This window comes from Talpa occidentalis, unplaced genomic scaffold (assembly GCF_014898055.3).
Source record: "Talpa occidentalis isolate TD23 unplaced genomic scaffold, MPIMG_talOcc4v2.1 talOcc4.15, whole genome shotgun sequence".
Lineage (NCBI taxonomy): Eukaryota > Metazoa > Chordata > Mammalia > Eulipotyphla > Talpidae > Talpa > Talpa occidentalis.
This window is the reverse complement of record NW_023601543.1, coordinates 21562254-21580386: the sequence shown is the minus strand read 5'-3', so window position 1 is coordinate 21580386 and position 18133 is coordinate 21562254. Positions and strand designations below refer to the sequence as shown.

The window sequence follows — 18133 nt, the reverse complement described above, 5'->3', positions numbered from 1 at the left end:
GCTTTTTGCGTTTTTATTTTCTCATTCCTCAATGTTTAAAACCATTTATTAAGATGTGCTTGTGTGATTGATACAGATGGGAATCAATGAACTTGTCACCAAATATATCCTGAATTCCTTAGGATACGAGGTGTTAGCATTGTTGCGGGAAGAGAGGAGTGTAACACATAAAGCTTAAAACCAATTTGGGGAGAGAGACATGCAATAAAAATAATGAATTGTTTAAAGATGAGGCAGAGAGCAAGTTCTCCCTGAGTCCACATCATTGTGGCTCAGGGTCAGAGAAGGCTTCCTGAGGAAGGTGGGGCTTCGACAGAGGGGAATGAGAAAGGGTGTAAATACGGCAGGCAGTTTGTATGCGGCAGGTTAATCAGGTGCCCTTGGGTACTGCCTCAGTTTCTCCCTTATAACATGGAAAGGATAATAATAAAAGCCACCTGAGGTCATTATGAGATGAAATTAAATTAAATGATATAATCTGAGGCAAGCACTTAGCCAGAGACTATAAAGTAGTAAACTCTCTGCAGAGGTCAGAGACTATTATTTTGTTATTAGTAGGATCAGAGAGCATGTTGAATGTTGGCTCTGGTATATGGTAATGTGGGTAATGGAGGCTCATTGAAAATTTGAGCAGGGCTGCAACAGGCTGAAATAAACTTGATGAAAATCATTGGTAATGGGAAGGATGGTAGACCCCTCCTGTAGACTTTGCTTCAAACTAAATGCTTACAAAAAACTTCAGTGCCCCGATATGGTGGAGTTCTTTAAGAAAAGTGATTTGCTTTTTAACCAGTTTCCCAGAGGCTAGACCTTTGTATTATATTAAAACTTGGTAGGACTGTAAAATGATATGGTGGGGAGAGATGGGTGATATATTGAGTTGCCAACCGACTGGTGGGGGTTCTTCAGCAGGACCAAGTTCCTGACATTCTGGTGTAATTACGTGCAACTCCGTTTTCTGCGAAGTCGTGGGGTTTTCTCCTCTTTGTTTCTTTCATCTTTGCTTAGAACAGCTCCCAGACACACGATGTCTCTTCTCTCTCCTCCTTTCTCCTTTTCCTCACTGCCTCTCCTTTTCTGTTCTCAGATATTAAGTCCATTTCTCCCATCCCACTTCTACAGTGCTTCTACTGCCCCCCATCCCCACCCCTTTCCTACTTTCACCTTTAAAGCATCCTTTCTCAGGGCTCCTGATTCATGTAATTGAGCCATAAATAATTACCCTGTAGGTAACACGCATTGGTAAACATTCTTAAGATTTGTTGTATAAATGAGAAAAGGCTCTCCTCATTTGAGGATACTAGATACTCATATTTTCCTGCCTGGCTTCTATCTTTGATTCATCTGAGTGACAAAAGACCTTTGTTCCTGCTCCAGAAAGGGTCATGTGGCAAATGTTCAAAAGGTTGTCATCCAGACGGCTTGGGGGCTTCAGGAGACTTGGCAGGACCCGATTCCAGGGAATTATCTCCTTTGGCTTCCTGTCTGTTTTATTCTTCTGGGTGGTCTGAGTGGGCCACTCATTAGGACTCATGCTTTACACTGATTAAGGTGGGGAATTTTCAGCTGTGTTTGCCATCTAAGAAAAATAATGAAGGTGAGGAGGAGAGGAAGAATCTGGGCATTACAGAGAAACACCATCCTATGGGATAGGACCGCTGACAATCTGTACTGGAGAATGAATCATTCATTCATTCATTTTGCAAAACTTTATTGAGTTCTGGCACTATTACAGGTACTGAGGGGAACATCTGATAATGAGACATGCACCTTAATAGTCCTGGGGACATGGACAGAAAATCAATAAACAGATCGGATGAATAAGTTATATTTGGACAGTAGCCGTTCTACAAAAGAGATAAACAGAGTGCTAGGATGGGGATGGGTTGTGGGGGTGGGGACCTTAGAAAGCCTCTCAGAGGAGATGGAATTCAGGAAACACCTGAAAGAAGTAAGAGAGGGAACTGTGTGGATCTGTAGGGGAAGAGGTTGTCAGGCCAAGGAAACCAAAATGGCAGAGACCCAAAGAGCTTGCCAGTGGTGGCTGAGGACCAGCAGGCAAGCCAGCGTCACCGGCGCAGCATACTGGGCAAATAAGTCCAGTCTTTAGTGGTGGGTATGATATGGTTCCTGCAGTTGCTGCGGTGGAAGTTATTTCTAGACCTGTGCCTCTGCCTATTGTGTGGTAAACTGCTGTTACCTCAATTAAAAAAAAAAAGAAATGAAGTCCAAAAGGTAATCTGAGGCCTGATTATACACACAGCCTCCCAGGCTAGAGGGAGAATTTTGGGTTTATTCCTTCTAACCTTGTTGGGAAACTGTTCAGGGGTTGGACAAAGTTCTCCTCTATGGGTCACTGTCTTCATTCTGGTTCCAGTTCTACCATTACCCGCCTGTATGAACTTGAAAGCCCGCTCTTGGTCTCTCAGGTTGCTCTGAGGTAAAATGTGGGTAATGTTGCTTTTGCCCAAGTGGATGGATTAAAGAACTAGACATAAGACCTGAAACCATAAAAAACATAGAAGGAAATATAGGCGAAACACTACGTGATATGCACATCAAAGACATCTTTACAGACACATCACCCAAAGCAGTGATAGCGAAGGCAAAGATAAACAGCTGGGACTACATCAAATTAAAGAGCTTCTGCACAGCAAAAGAGACAATAACAAAATCAAAGAGAAACCCCACCAACTGGGAGAACATTTTTGCACACAACACTAATGATAAAGGACTGATCACAAAAATCTGCAAAGAGCTGATGAGACTCAACAACAACAAAGAAAATAATCCAGTCAAAAAATGGGCAGAAGAGCTAAAAGAAACTTCTCTGAAGAGGAAATGCAAATGGCCAACAGGCATATGAAAAAATGTTCAACATCACTTGTCATCAGGGAAATGCAAATCAAAACTACCACGAGATACCATCATACACCAGTGAGAATGGCACATATTAAAAAAACTAGCAACAACAAATGTTGGCGAGGTTGTGGAGAAAAAGGAACTCTTCTGCACTGTTGGTGGGAGTGCAAACTGGTCCAACCACTATGGAGAGCTGTGTGGAGATTTCTGGACCTACTAAACATAGAGCTTCCATATGATCCAGCAATTCCACTCCTAGGTATTTACCCAAAGGACACAGAAACATCAATTCCAAAGAACACCTGCACCCTATGTTTATAGCAGCACTGTTTACAATAGCTAAGCTTTGGAAACAGCCCAAATGCCCAAAAATAGATGACTGGATCAAGAAGATGTGGGACATATATACCATGGAATATTACTCAGCATTCAAAAAAGATAAACACATGCAATTTGCAGCAACATGGATGGCGCTGGAAGGGATCATGCTCAGCGAAATAAGCCAGAAAGAAAAAGAAAAATACCGGATGGTCTCACTCATAGCAGGAATCTAGAAAACTTAAATAAGGGACCAGGAAAATGAATAACTATAAGAAAGTGAAAATCAAAATCAACAAAACACTATGAACCAGAGACACTTTTGGGGGGTGGGGGGCGGGAGGGGAGGGATTGGGGTCAGAATGGGGGGGTTGCAATTGTATGGGGAATATAAAAATAAAATTTATTATTAAAAAAAAAAAGAATTAGCTGTCGGTGACCAAGGGCTTGAAACCTTCAGATGAAAGGTTTGCTACAGAGTAGTTATCACTGTTCTCTATACTCATTATTTTAATAGTTGTCTTCTTTTTTGTTTTTTGTTTTTGAATGGGAACAAAAGCACACAGACCTATACCCAAACAGTAGCTTCCAGGAAATCTAAGTGATGTCAGGGAAATGACATCTGTTTCTGGTTTCCCTTTTTGTTCCATATGAAAGAATTGGGATGTGCCTTTTTTCTTTGAAAGGCATCATAAAAGCTTCCTGGAAGTTGCAACCCAGTATATATCATAGAATATCAAAATGAGAAGCAATGCTAGAAATGTGTTATTGGGCTGGCAGTCTGATTTCTATAGAGAGGAAAATGCCATACTCTGTAAAACTCCTGTGCTTCTAGCCTGTAGGGGAATTGCTTGGGGAGCATGGCCCCCAATTTAGGAGGCTGCTGTGTTATTTGTTTGGTTTCAATAAGATTATTTGTAGATCAAAAAAAAAGTGATGTTGCAGATCATCTGGTCTGGTGCCATCATTTTACAAAGGAGGAAATAGAGAAGCAGCATTAGACTGTTTCACTGCTGCTTGGCAGGAGAGCTGGGACGAGAATCAAGATCCTGTGACTTGCAGACATCTGCCCTTTTCCCAGATTCATGAGCTGCCTACCTCACCATCACATTTAGGCATAATTGCAATGGTATAGGAAGTAAAATACAGTAATTTAAAATCCCTTTCCATCTCTATTGTAATGTGCTTGGCTATATTGGAAGTGGAGGTTGCCACAAAACATCTTTGCTTGGGGAGGTAGCTGTACATGAAAAAAAAATTTCACAGACTCTAATTTGACTCTGTGCCACACATGTTTTGTGCTGTAATTTCCCAGCCTCTGCCCCTTTGTTGCTGGCTGTGGATTCTGCCAGTGGGTTCTACAGAAATCTATAGGTTCCACTGAATTTTATATTTGAACATAGTTCAGATTCTAATCTGGTTATAATTTTTTTAATGAATTTTGCTGGAAAGTGTTTTGTAATTTTTCCTTATACATAATTATTGCAGTAGCTTTTAAAAAGTGATGTTTTGCACAAAGCATTCAATAGTTATTTATTCACTGGACATGAGCTCAGTATGTAACTTAAATAAAATGTGAACCATTGTGATGAAAAAAAAAAATCACCATTTTGTATAACATTGTTCTTGTATGTGAATCTAGTTTTTTTTTTTAAGTTATAACTTCAGTCAACTTAAAGGTGGTAAATCAAATGTGAGAATACATGTGTATATTCTTACATGTGGGAGATTAATGTATATGAGAAACACGCACTTTGTGTACCTTTGTATTATAATGTGGTGACATTATCCTGATTAGCATTGAAAAACAAACATACTTTCTACCTGGCCTCCTTTCTGTTGATACTGTATATCCCACACTGCCACTCCCTGAAATAGAAGCTGTACCATTTACCAGTCTAACCTGTTAGGGTGTTCCTCACATTGCTATATTTTTGCCATTCATTTAAAAATCAATGATAATTCAACAAGTCAAAAATAACTACAGGCATATTGTTTCTCTTCACTGGTTTTGCTAAAAAGAAATAGCCCTTACCGTGTTGCCATATTTTGCTTACTCATGCTATGGAGAAGTAAATTGTTAACATTTCAGGTACTTAGCCAGAAGTGAAGTTGTTTTCAGGACTATACTTGTCAAATAGTCCTCTTTCCATAGTGAAAATTCTTAAAATAGAGAGCATGCTGGAAAATCAGATGGGTGATTGAAAATGACAAGCATAAATCTGAGGTTGGTTGAATTCGTGAATACTGAACCTGTGGAAACAGAGAGCCATTTATTAAAAATAATCTGTGTGTAAGTGGACCCCTGCAGTTCAAATGGATGTTGTTCAAGGGTCCACTGTGTTTGGATTTATGGTGATGTCAATGCCATTATAAGACCACAGTGATGGTTTGCAATTAAATGGGAAAAGAATGCTATAGTGAAATGGGTAGTGATGTAGATAAAAATATAGCCTTTACAATGTTTAATCTCCACTAGATGTCTGACTGAGAATAAGTCCACTTGACTTCAAATTCTCCATCTTAAAAAAATGAAGATAATTATCCTAAGGACTTCTCAGGGTTGGGTCCAGATTGTCCAGACCTTGGGCCTGTGACAAGTCCTTTAAGGTTTTTTTCACCCCAGGAAGTTATACAAAGGCAGCGTGTCTGTAACGAATGTCTCTTTGCTGCTCTCACCCCTGCAGGTATTCAAGAGACGCTATTTTTACTTAACTCAAATTCCTGATGGTTCCTATAGTCTCAACTCCTATAAAGATGAGAAAAATTCAAAAGAATCTAAAGGTTGCATCTACTTGGACTCCTGCATTGATGTTGTTCAGGTAAGGGGATGGGGGTCAACTTTCTTTCCTGGTGGGGGGCTTGGGGTATTGACGGTTCCAAAGAACCTCAGCATTTTCCTGTCTTGGGGTCATGGTATCTCTATCCACCAAAAGACTCACACTAGACCCTTGAGAATCCTCTGCAGTGCTCCACTTCAGTGCTCCACTCCTACTCTGTGCCCAGATGCACGCGTTTCCCCAGTGCTTTTGAGTCTGGATCCTCAAGTGCCTCTTGACTCTCTTACCTTCTTTCCTTTCTTCCTGCCCTTCCTGCTGGTTCCCCCTTTTCCTCTCTCACTTAGAGACTCGCCTTCTTTGTTGTCCTGCTCCAGTCCACCTTCCTGAGACACAGATGGCATACTTTGTTTGTCTGTGTGAAACCTTTGGCTCTTGACTTAGTGTCCTGCAGAGTGAGATGAAAAGCTCTTACTGTGGCAGTGCAGGCCGAGAGGGATTGGGCCTTTTTCACCTCATCCCCTCTGCTCCCCATGCACACTCTGTGCTCTAGTCAGACCATACAGCACCACTCAGAATTTCACACATATGTGGCTCATTTTTGTTTTTCTTGATATTTACTTTCCCTTTCTGTTCCTATTTGAACCTTATCTTTGACGACTCTGCTCAAATGGTACATGCACATGAATTGTGTTCTGTTTCCTTCCTCTGCCTCGAGCCTGCTAAGTGGGATTAATCTCCCACATACACTACATGGGGGTTCATTCTGCATGTTCCTTTTTAGATTACAGGGACTGTGTCTTCCTCAAGGTGGCGGCCCCTGTAATAGTCAGCGGTTGTGTACACAGTGGGAGTTTATCAAATGTTTGCTGATTTGAATTCCTGAGGGGCATGGACAAAGGAGAAGGGGTGGAAAACACGGAGGCTATCTAAAGAGGAAGTCAGTGGATGAAGAGATAGGAGCTGTTACAGCCAGTGTAGCAAGGAACCTGGGCTGGCTAGTGGGTGTTGGCTTGAGACACCCTCAAACTACCCGAATCTAAATTTTCAGAACAGTGGATTGGAATTAATCATGTCTGTTTATTCCAGTAAAAGAGATTGTCATGAAGTTCACTAGAGAAAACATTTTAAAAACCGCAAAGATCCATGTGACTAGAAGGTGCCTTCTTTTTATATAGGTAACAGCTTTCTTACCAGAAGAGAGGTGCACACAGTCCGCAGGTTTTCTCAATTAGCTCTTGTCCAGCTTGACCTTTCTTTATACTGCTCACAGATCTGCTTTCCCCATCATTTATGATCCCTCTTCCCGGTTATTTTGAAATATATAAATCTTTATGACTTGCTACAGCAGTTTCATTTCATCCTTTACTATACTTTGAAGATGAGAAGAAGGAACTTTCTCGGTTCCCTCTTGAATGATGACCATGCAGTGGAAAATTATTGATTCATGAGCCTCTCTTGAAATGAATGTTGAGATATTTGGGGGTGGGGGGAGCATGTCATTTCTTTGGTCAGGACAGAGAAGGTGATAAAATAAGAGAATGTGTCATTATTTTTGTGGGAAGGAGGTGGCTTGTTATTTTCTTTATATGTGAGTGTTCAGCAGAGGCCATTTCCATATTTTATACAAAGAGTTACAATTTAATGTGAATCGACTACAGTCTTTCCTGCTACTGTGATGCTTTTCATATCATACACAATAAGGTGAGTGAGGTAGCAACATTACATTCTATGGTGTGATAGAATGCAAGTACCAGATTTATTCATATAGCCTGTTTTTAAGAACTGATTTTGAAAATCTGTAAATATGGAAGGAACACTTAGCCAGATGGAAATAGTAAAGCATTTGCTTATTTTTGCAATAGTAGTTTGATTATCTTAAATGTGAATATTACTCAACAAGTGCTATTCCATGCCAACTTTGTGCATCTAATGCTGCCCTCACTACCTGGAGTGGGGGCGGGGGGGGGGCGGAACAAAGTTAAGGTATGTTAGACATACTCATCCATCTTGAAGTTTCTGTCTATTGATGAAAGAAGCAATTCTTTCTTGAAAATATTGACATATATGTGCCAAGCTGAGGTCTAAATAAATAAACAAATGTAATATTAAAAAGAGCAGCTAAACTAACAGAACATATTTTTTTTTTCCCCTCTAGTGCCCCAAAATGCGCCGTCATGCTTTTGAACTCAAGATGTTAGATAAGTATAGCCATTATCTGGCTGCTGAAACTGAGCAGGAAATGGAGGAATGGCTGATAACTTTGAAAAAGATTATTCAGATCAATACCGACAGTTTAGTGCAAGAGAAAAAGGACACGGTAGAAACAGCACAAGGTCAGGATTTTTTAACAATTCATTTTTGAGTTAAAACCCATGTCTTTAATCCACGAGAATATCCTTTGTGTAGGGTGGATATGCTCTTGAAGGTTAACATACTTGATCATTAAAAGTAACTATGGAACTTGATAGATTGTTTTGAAGAGTTGATGCTGCCTGGACTCTGACACGTGAAATATCGCCAGACTAAAACAGATCGGGAATTCATGGCAGATTTTCAAAAGTCCATTAAAGTTTTCCCGATGCTTTCATAATCTAAATTCTTTGCCATAAATCTCTTAGGAGAGGATGGGGTGGGAGAGAGAGTGTATTCCTCTTAGGTGATTAGTAATGGTCTGTATGGTTTGGAACATCTGCTTTTAATGAATTTGCAGATGATGAAATTAGCAGCCAAGGAAAAGCCGAGAACATCATGGCCAGTTTGGAAAGAAGCATGCATCCGGAACTGATGAAGGTACATCTTTCTTATGGCAACTTGCCTTCAATTGAGATGATGCAGAATGAGCTGTTCAAGTTTCAATGCTGGATTCTGTTTGGCAGTGCCATTTCTAAGTTAAAAATAAGACAGCAAATTAGTAAAATAGGTAGAGGTTAATGAAAGAAGAGTTATACTTGGAAGATGGAACTTGGAAGTCCCAGATAACAGTTTGGAAAATCTTATTTTTTTTCCCTAGATGCCTAGGTACTTCTGAGTTTACTAACTTTATTTGCTATGCTTAGTCAATTTAATTACTCTGTAATTCACAAAATTAATATTCTTCATTCAAGGAGATACTAATGTAGATTGAACATGATATTCAATCTAATGCTTTATAAATGTTAATTTCATATGGAAATCATATAGTTTCTCTCTAAATGCATAAGTTTACGAGTCATTTCATCAAATAAAGATTTTGGTGATAAAACATCATTTGTGGTGACTACTCGGCTCTTTGGAGTTTGAAGTAAGCCAGTTTTAAGTGTAGAGGTGATTATCATACCTCTTTTAGTAGGTTACATATTTCACTCTGTGGATTTTGTGCTGTAACCGATTAGAAGACTGATCCACTTATTCATTTGTCAAACCTATTTATATTTTCACTTTTTTCCTTTTCTTGGACTACAAAGTTGCGTGAGTTTAGAAGTTACTTTTTTTATGTTTTAAGCTTACCCTTCTCTTAAACTTTAAAGCTTTTTTTTGAAATTTAGGAATGTACTCATGATTCCCTGAACTGTGTTTTCTGTGATTTTGTAGATATTAATATATCCCCTGTGAGTCTTTTTCATTCCAGACTATATAACCCATTATGTTTTTCCTTAAGTGATGGGATCAGAATTGTATATAATATTCCATGGCTGGCACTATGGATATGAACAAAAAAGAACCAAAGTGATTTTGGATGCAAAAGAAAAATAAACAAGAGGGTTCCTTTTTTTGTACTATAGTGAGTTGAACAATATTCTTGATGTTGTGAGAGGCTTATAGAAAGTATAAGAATCTGATCTAGTGCTTATTATGGATCAAACAGAAAGTGATTCTGTGGCAAGTATTTTATCTAACGTACATGCACGTGCAGAATAGTGTACTTTGAACTGTATCAGATTGCTAGTTTCACATAGTATTTAATACTGTTTTGAAGGGAATAAAGTAATTGGTGTGTGTTCGTATATGTGTGGGTATGTATTTGTTTCTTTTTTTTCTTAATTTTAGTATGGAAGAGAAACTGAGCAGCTAAACAAACTCAGTAGAGCTGATGGAAGACAGAATCTATTTTCTTTTGATTCAGAAGTTCAGGTATTAATGATATATATGTTTAATATTAGAATTGTTGCCTTTTCAGATAAACAACATCTGTGAAATGGTGAAAGCACTGCTTTTTGTGTCACTGGAACATTGATTGCTTTCTATTTGTCTGGTTCTTTTTGAAAGGTAGCTTAACAAACAACTTCACTTGAGGACTATCACATCTACAAACAGCTTAGGACCGAATATGTGTTTTTTTCCCTCAGTTCCTATATTCTTTTTACTTAATCTCATTCCTCAAAATGGATAAATTAAAGAACCCCTAATGATGTTTCAGTGCTCTTTTAATACATTAAATACAATTGTGATCTCTCAGCAGTGAGTGTCTGCATTATAAAGAACACCAAGTCATATGAGATGTGATTTATTTTCCACTTTAGATGTAGAACCAGCATAGTTTTCAGGTCTGGCCTAATCCCACTTTAAATGGAAAGGGATGCAGGAAGTGTAGGTTTATTGCAGATGTGTATTTTAAACATCTTTCTTGGGAGTTAGGTTCTTTTTGTACTAAGATATATGCAGTTAATATTTTATTCCATGATAATTTCTAATTTTCTGATTTGTTTAAAGGGAAAAATGCTACTGTGTGTAAGTGTTAACAAATGTTTTTCCCACTGGAAAATATTTCATGAGAAAATATAACAATTTGGGGGATGACTTATTTTTTTTGGTTTTCTTTTCAGTTTTGCTACATGAGATTGCTAATGAAATTCTTCAGGGTTCTTTTTCAAATTGAAAATATGTTTCATATAGGCATCACAATTTATTCCTCAGTGTAAATGGATCATGAAAATATAAAACAGTTTGGGGAAGATTGATTTTGTTTTTGTTTTATTTTGCCTTGTATGGTTTTCTAATTAAAATTCTTTTTTAGTTTGAAAATGGAAAAGTATATAGTGTATAAATAATGCAGACATTTGTCTTTAATAAAAATGTCATATGAAAAAATAAAATTGGGAAAAATAAGCAAAATATTTCATCGTCTCTTTGCTTCCCCATAGCAATATTACTTGTAAATTATGCGATTAAAACAAAAATAATCTAGCAGGCCTCAGAAATATTAGTCCTAAGCTACTCATTCAGAAATTTACTTGTTCCAGGCCTGTCTGAGCCTTTGATTTTCCCCTGCTCCCCCCCCCCACAATGATTGGCCTCTAATTGGCCATGTCAGGCTCTTTCATTGTGTACAAAGAAGCCAATTGACTGTGGTTGAAACCAAATCCAGTATCTTTAAAAAAAAATTGTGGTGTAGTGTTTTTGTGGTCATGGAACTGAACGGCTTTTATGGTTTAAGCTGTTTATCAGTGAGAGAAAAATTCACAGTTGGGATGAAACTAAGGATAAAAAAATTAATCTTGATTATGGAAGGCAATCTCATCTCAGAGAAGCCCATGTATGCCAAGTCCCTTTTCTAGGTGAAATGCCATCTTTCTCTTTTGGCCACAATTCATTGTCTAGAGAGACAGATGTTTTCTACCCAAAGGCCTTAGAGGATAAAGAAACACTGGCTATGGAAGGTTTTGCCTCCTACTTTGAATTACTGGGGCAGGCCCTGGATCCTAATGTTTGCATCCAGAGCCATTGAAGGGAAAGGCTTGAGAACTGGCGTGGTTTAGTCCAGCGGACTCTTCACATTCCAGGTATGAGTAAGAAGAAAGGAGAGCAGATAAATGGGTGGAAATTAGAATCGATCTCCATGACAATGACTTGCCACCTGGCTCCACAGATAAGTGTTCAGTGGGAGCTGTCTAGTCCCACACCTCGGTGTTCCTCTTGTAGAAAATAGACTCAGCGGAAGAAAAAAAAATCATGCTTTCATATATGAATATCATACTCTAGGCTCGCTTAAGGAGGATTTTGTCAGTGGTGCAGGCTAGGCCAGAAGAGCTATAATTATCTAAGACTCTTCAGGCACAATACCTGTTTTGGCTTGAATTACTTAGGCAGTGGAGAAAAATTCTTGTGTTTCTTGGCTTGAGTTTTCCATAAAGGCAGTATATTCTGCTGGGATTCACCCAGTCATTTCCTGTCTGCCATGTCTCTGGCCTTAGTGAAAGTGGAGTAAGTTGTCTTACAATCTGTGCTATAATCACTTGTAAGTCTGCTCAGACATTAACATGAACAGATGAACTTGGAGTGCCTGAGCTATGGGAGCTGAGGAGGATTTTCTGAATTTCTTTGAGGAGGCACAGATTTCCTCCTCTGCTGAGGAATTCCTTGACTCCCAATATCTTTTTTTAAAACTTGTATTAATTTTGAAATACCGATAATTTTTAAAAATATATCTCTGTGGCAGCCAGGGTACATCCCCCAGCTCTGTTAGAAGCTGAGCTCTGTGTTTATCAGTTTCCTACGCAGACGCCTCTCCCTCTGTTCATCATTTAAACGTAGGTGGTCCCCAGGGTTCCAGCCTTGTCCTCCTCCTTACCCTGGATGCCATTGACTTCCAAATCCAGATCTCCAACCCAGACCTCTCCTATTTTTCCAACCACTTAGTAGTATCACTTCAAACTCAACACATCCCAAACTGAAATTCCTACTTACCCTCCCCCATCTGCTGTTCATTTTTATTTCACAACTAAGTTCATAACAGCACTGTTTTCCAACTCATCCAAGTTAGAGACCATTGTGTTATTCTCCATGCCTTTCATACCTATTCATGTCAGTATGCCTCCTGCACACTTCACAAAGAACACAAAAGGCCTACCCTTCCAGAACACATATTTTGTGGGCAAAACTAACAAAAACTAAATAAATAAATAGTAAGAAGTAATGTTAGCTAAATCAAGGAAAGGAGTTTAGACTGTCAGAGTGTGTGCCGTTTTATACAGGGAGTTGAGGACGGTCTCTCTATGGATAGGAGACTTGAATGAAACAAGGGAGCAAGCCATTGCAACTCTCTGGGGGAATAGGGTGGCTGTCAGAAAAGCAAGTGCAAAGGCCCTGAAGTGGAAGTGTATTTGTCGTGCTGGAGAAATAACCAAGGAGACCCATGTCTCTGGAACAGAGAGGGGAAGAGGAGAGGCAAGATGGTAGGAGGGGAGCCTCCCTGGTGGTGCAAGGGGTTAAGCACAGCACTATGAAGCAATCTGCAGCCTCTGCAGCGTGAGTTTGATCCCCTGGCCGGCTAGGGAGCAACCCACACGGTACAGCAGACCTCTCCTGTCTCACCCGCTGCTCCCCTCAGCAATGTATTTGAGTCAGTCTGCCTTTTCTGTTCCCCACTCTGTCTCTGGTGAATCCACTCACCCCCACACCTCTGGCCTATACCCCAGCTCTTGTATGCATAAATAAATAAATCTTTAAAAAAAAAAGAGTGGTAGGAGATGAGGTCACATGGGTGGGAGAAGTGAGGAGTCATGTCCTATTGAGTTCATAAAAGACTCTAGTATAGGTTATGGCTTTTCAATTCCTTTAGATTGGAACCTTATCTCCCTTCAGGATTTCTGAAATGAAAAAATAAAAAGGATTCAAGTGAACACTGGACAGAGCACTGATAGATTGTGCAATTTTAGCTAATAGATCTATATTCATGTGAATCTTGACTCTCATATTTTGGAAATGATACATAGTATCTGATATTTTGTAGAGGTTGGACTTCTCAGGAATTGAACCCGACATAAAGCCATTTGAGGAAAAGTGCAATAAGCGTTTCCTAGTAAATTGCCACGATTTAACTTTCAATATCTTGGGTCATATTGGAGACAATGCAAAAGGACCACCCACCAATGTACGTATGACTTTTCTTTCTACCTCTTTGGAATCAGAAAGGAAAACTCCTCTCTTTTTCTTAGTGCTGAGAATGTGCTGAATGAAAATTCTATTACACATATTGTGATAAATTTAACATGGAAAAATTTCATCCATGTATTTCTTTGCCAAAATCTCGAGAGATACATGAAAATCTTGCCTATTCAAAAAAGCAGATAGGTTGTTGACATTTATGAGAGACTGTCTCCAGAACCTGGAATATCCTCCAATTTGTGAATTGTTAGAAGATATGAAAGATTACTTTTGTGAAATTGGCTCATAGCAATGAGTAAGAACCCTTACAGCCCCAAAGATGCTGAGCCATCAGCTAACATTACTCACTATTCTGAGAGTGAATTTATTTTATTTTGCACAGAAAATTCTAATTATTAGCTGTCACACATCCATTCAAGTTGCTCAGAAATACTTGAAACTGTAAATGTAAAATCGCCAGTGGTGGCCTTTTATATGTTCATTTTTATTTTCTGGTTCTGGTTCTGTCCATGAAAGATACCCATAGGGTTGATTTATTCTCATACAAAGTAACTGAAATGCGCTAGCAGACAACGTTCAGTATGTAAAGGGTTAATCTTTATGCCATCTGGCATGAAATTTCTCTTTGTGACCAGCTTTCAAATGCCATCTGTAGAGAGGAATCATGTCTTCCAAAACTGCTGATGGGGCAAAGCTTTTGTCAAGTAATTTGATGTTGACTGATATTAGTTCCTCTGAAATGTATAATCCAGGAAGCTGTAATGTAACAAAAGGGAAGATTTATTTCTATTCTATAACATTGGCATTATTTTTAGGTAATTTCAGTAAACCTATAGAGAATTAAATTTTATTCTTAGAACCATTGATGTGACCTTTCAATGTGACTTCTGCTTTTCCTTCATGAAAAAAATTTGTAACTTATAAACTTATTTATACCTGACCAGAGTTAAATTGGATAGCCTGCTGTTTTGGAATGCTTTCTTACATGCAAATAAGCCCTAACAGAATTTCAGCTAATGTTGAACTGAGAAAGAACTATACATTACAAAAACATGAGGAATGGAACATTATTTTCTAATTTTTACCCCCTCCCCCCAAAAAGTTTTGTTTAAAAATGTGATTGTTTTCATTCCCAGGTGGAACCTTTTTTTATCAATCTTGCCTTATTTGATGTAAAGAACAACTGTAAGATTTCAGCTGACTTTCACGTGGACCTGAATCCCCCATCTGTCCGTGAGATGCTGTGGGGCACTTCAGCCCAACTGGCCAGTGATGGACACCCTAAAAGCTCTTCACCCGAGTCTTTTATTCATGGAATTGCTGAATCTCAGTTACGCTACATAAAGCAGGTAAAGCATGATCTTTTAGGCTGAGTGGCACATTCCAAAGGAGAAACCCTTGGATTTTCCCATTGTTTCAGGCTGCTGTTTCCCTGGCATTCCCTCCTCATGAAGTCTATGTAGAGGTGTTTTTCTGGTAACTGAAGTTGAAGGGGAAAAATGGAAACTAGTGGAACATGCTAATAGTTGGCTAGTAAAATCAGTGACGTAACATTGTCAGTGGGACTGTGGTTTGAGTCTTCGAGGAGGGCAGGAGTTGGTGAGCTGCAGTGCAGGCACACATGTGTGTGCACATATACCTACATGCATATTTTTTGCCTGAAGTTCTTGTTATTTTTGAAGAGAAATCAGGCCTACTGTAACTCTCCAGTCTCTCATTCCCATTTCCATTATGACTAGGTATTTTAATGAAGCACAAAGGCTCTTTATTCAGGGGGTTTCTGTTGGCAAGGCAACGGGAAGGGGCTGCTTGTGTCCTGGCTGTAAAGCCACCCTCGTCTGATCCATCTGGTGCAAAGAGTCCCCTGTAGAAAGAGTCTAACAGATCTCTGGCATTTTGACCTCTAAGCAGACTGGAGGCCATAGAGGTTAGGCTGAGCAGAATTGATGGTCTGTCTTCTAGACTTTTGCAACTGAAAGGAAACCAGAATGTGGCATACAAAGTGGGAAGAGGCCTAGGAACAAAGCAACTCACTTTGTAAAGAGATTTATTTTTCCCAGATTAAAAATACTGTTCCTTTTATTCCGATGATAAAACTAAGTAGCATATTATGTTGAAAATTCAAACAACAGAGAGTATAAGGAAGAAAGTAGAAAACACTACCCCTGGATCATAGCTATTAACATTTCAGTGCACATCCTTGCAGGCATATTGGATATCACATTATCTATATTAGACAAACTGTGTTCTTCTCATGATTTATATCTACTGTATTCACTGAATGTCATGTTGTTCAGTATTTATAGATCACTCACATTCTTTTTTTTAAGATTTATTTTATTTATTTATACAAGCACTGGGTACCGTCAGAAGCGTGGGAGGGTGAGAGAATTCACTAGAGCCAGAGCGGGGAACAGAACAGGCAGACTGATGAAACACACTGCTGAGGGGAGCAGCGGGCAGCAAGAGAGGTCTGCGCGCCATATGGGGCCCTCGCCCGGCGCCCTGGGATCGAACCAGCGCTGCAGAGGCTGCCGGCAGCTTCGCAACCCAGCGTTCAACCACTGCGCCACCCTGGGAGGCCCTGGCTTAGCATTTTGCACCCTTTGTCAGATCAACTAAAGCTCCCAGGAGATATGGTTGTTGACTTCAAATAGTTGAACATTTTATTTTGGAGTAGTCGTCTAAGCTTCTTCTCACTCAGTACTAAGAAGCAGGACCATGTCGGAATGAGGGGGAAAGTTAGGAGGTATGAACACTAATCTCAGGGTATCAATTTTGCAGCACTAGCAAAAATTTAAGCCCTTATGATTGCCATTGTATTTGTCTAGGTACTTTAATCTGTATTTTAAGTCATTTAATTCTCACAGCATCCCAGTAAAGTAGGCTAGGGACAATTTACTATCTCCATTTCATAGATGAAGAAACTGAGGCACAAAACAGTCATGTGACTTGCCCACAGTCAGAGTTAATAAGATGAGGAGCAGAACCTAGGTCTAGAAGGCTCCAAGCCACGGATATTACCGCTCCACTCTATTGCTTCCATATCAGGCTAGAGCGAAGGAAGCATCCTAGCTCCCCAGCCTTCTCAGGAAGTGCTGCAGCCCTGGCCCCTCTAGCAGGCCTAGCCATGTGGCAGCGTTATCTACAGGCAGAGGCAGCCCCCAGAGCTTGGCGGATGCTGGGTGTTTGGGAGCCATTCTAGGTCTTCCTCAACTGCTCCTTGGAGTCTTTCTCACTAGTAGCTTCCTGAGGAACCATGGGGTGGCCACAGGGAAAGGAAAAAGTTGGGCTCAGAAAGGAGAAATTTTGGGCCTCCCCGGTGGCGCAGCTGTTGAGCGCTGGGTTGCGAAGCTGCCCACAGCCTTTGCGGCGCCGGTTCAATCCCCGGCTGCTCCCCGGCCACCGGAGGAGGGTCCCACATGGCGTGCAGACCTCTCCTGCCGCCCGCTGCTCCCCTCAGCAGTGTGTTTCATCAGTCTGCCTGCTCTGCTCCCCGCTCTGGCTCTGGTGAATTCTCTCACCCTCCCGTGCTTCTGATTGTACCCAGTGCTTGTATAAACAAAAACAAACAAACAAACAAATAAAACATGCCTCTATTAAAAAAAAAAAAAAGGAGAAATTTTGCCTCCTTGACACCAAACAGCCACTGTGACCAGTCACAGCTGCCTGGCAGTTCCTTCCCAGATGCTCTGACAGAGAACAGTTCCCCCATCCCTCAAGGTCACACCCTGGGCTAACTTTGGGTTGGGATTGTGGGGGAGCAGCCAACTCTTTGGGGGATGTCTTCCTCACTGTAGCTCTGTGGGCTCAGTTTTGAGGGCAGCAGACGTTGACCTGGTGAAGGGGTGCAGAGCCGCCCCTGCTACTAGGTGCCCTGCCAAGCCCTGGGGAGAGGGGAGCTGACTCATTCTTTGGAGAGGTAGAGGGGAGGGGACGGTGAAATGGCTGACTCACCTGGGGTGGGGGTAGGCACAACCATGCCTTCTTGGTGGGAAAGGAGGCCTGGGCCGAGGCCTTGTCTTAAAGGGCGAGATCCCTGGCTTCTCTCTGGCTACCTTGCTGTGTCCTAATGGAACAAAAGGCAAAACAGCCCTCGAGAGCCTCCCCTTTCACGGGGCCCCTCAGTTACAAAATGAGCATCTCTGAGCATCAGCATCCTCATCAGAAAACCGGAGGTAACACGGGGACCTGCATCCTAGGGCTGTGTAGGGTCAGGAAGACCACAGAGCAGGTTTTCTATGATCCAGCAGACCACGTAAAGGAAAGGTCAGAGTCCTCAGTGGCTTTTGCAGGTTTTTTATTTAGAT

At 40.5% G+C, this 18133-nt stretch overlaps 1 protein-coding gene across 2 annotated transcripts in view; it reads left to right on the top strand.

The window, feature by feature from the left end:
- DOCK11 (dedicator of cytokinesis 11) overlaps positions 1-18133 on the top strand; it is a 175087-nt gene that overhangs the window by 58683 nt on the left and 98271 nt on the right. For both annotated transcript variants that reach the window (XM_037512033.1, XM_037512031.2), the window contains exons 7-12: positions 5868-6002; positions 8116-8293; positions 8671-8750; positions 9987-10070; positions 13669-13809; positions 14960-15172. In XM_037512033.1, coding sequence (XP_037367930.1) covers positions 5868-6002; positions 8116-8293; positions 8671-8750; positions 9987-10070; positions 13669-13809; positions 14960-15172 — 831 coding nt within the window. The remainder of the gene's footprint in view (positions 1-5867; positions 6003-8115; positions 8294-8670; positions 8751-9986; positions 10071-13668; positions 13810-14959; positions 15173-18133) is intronic.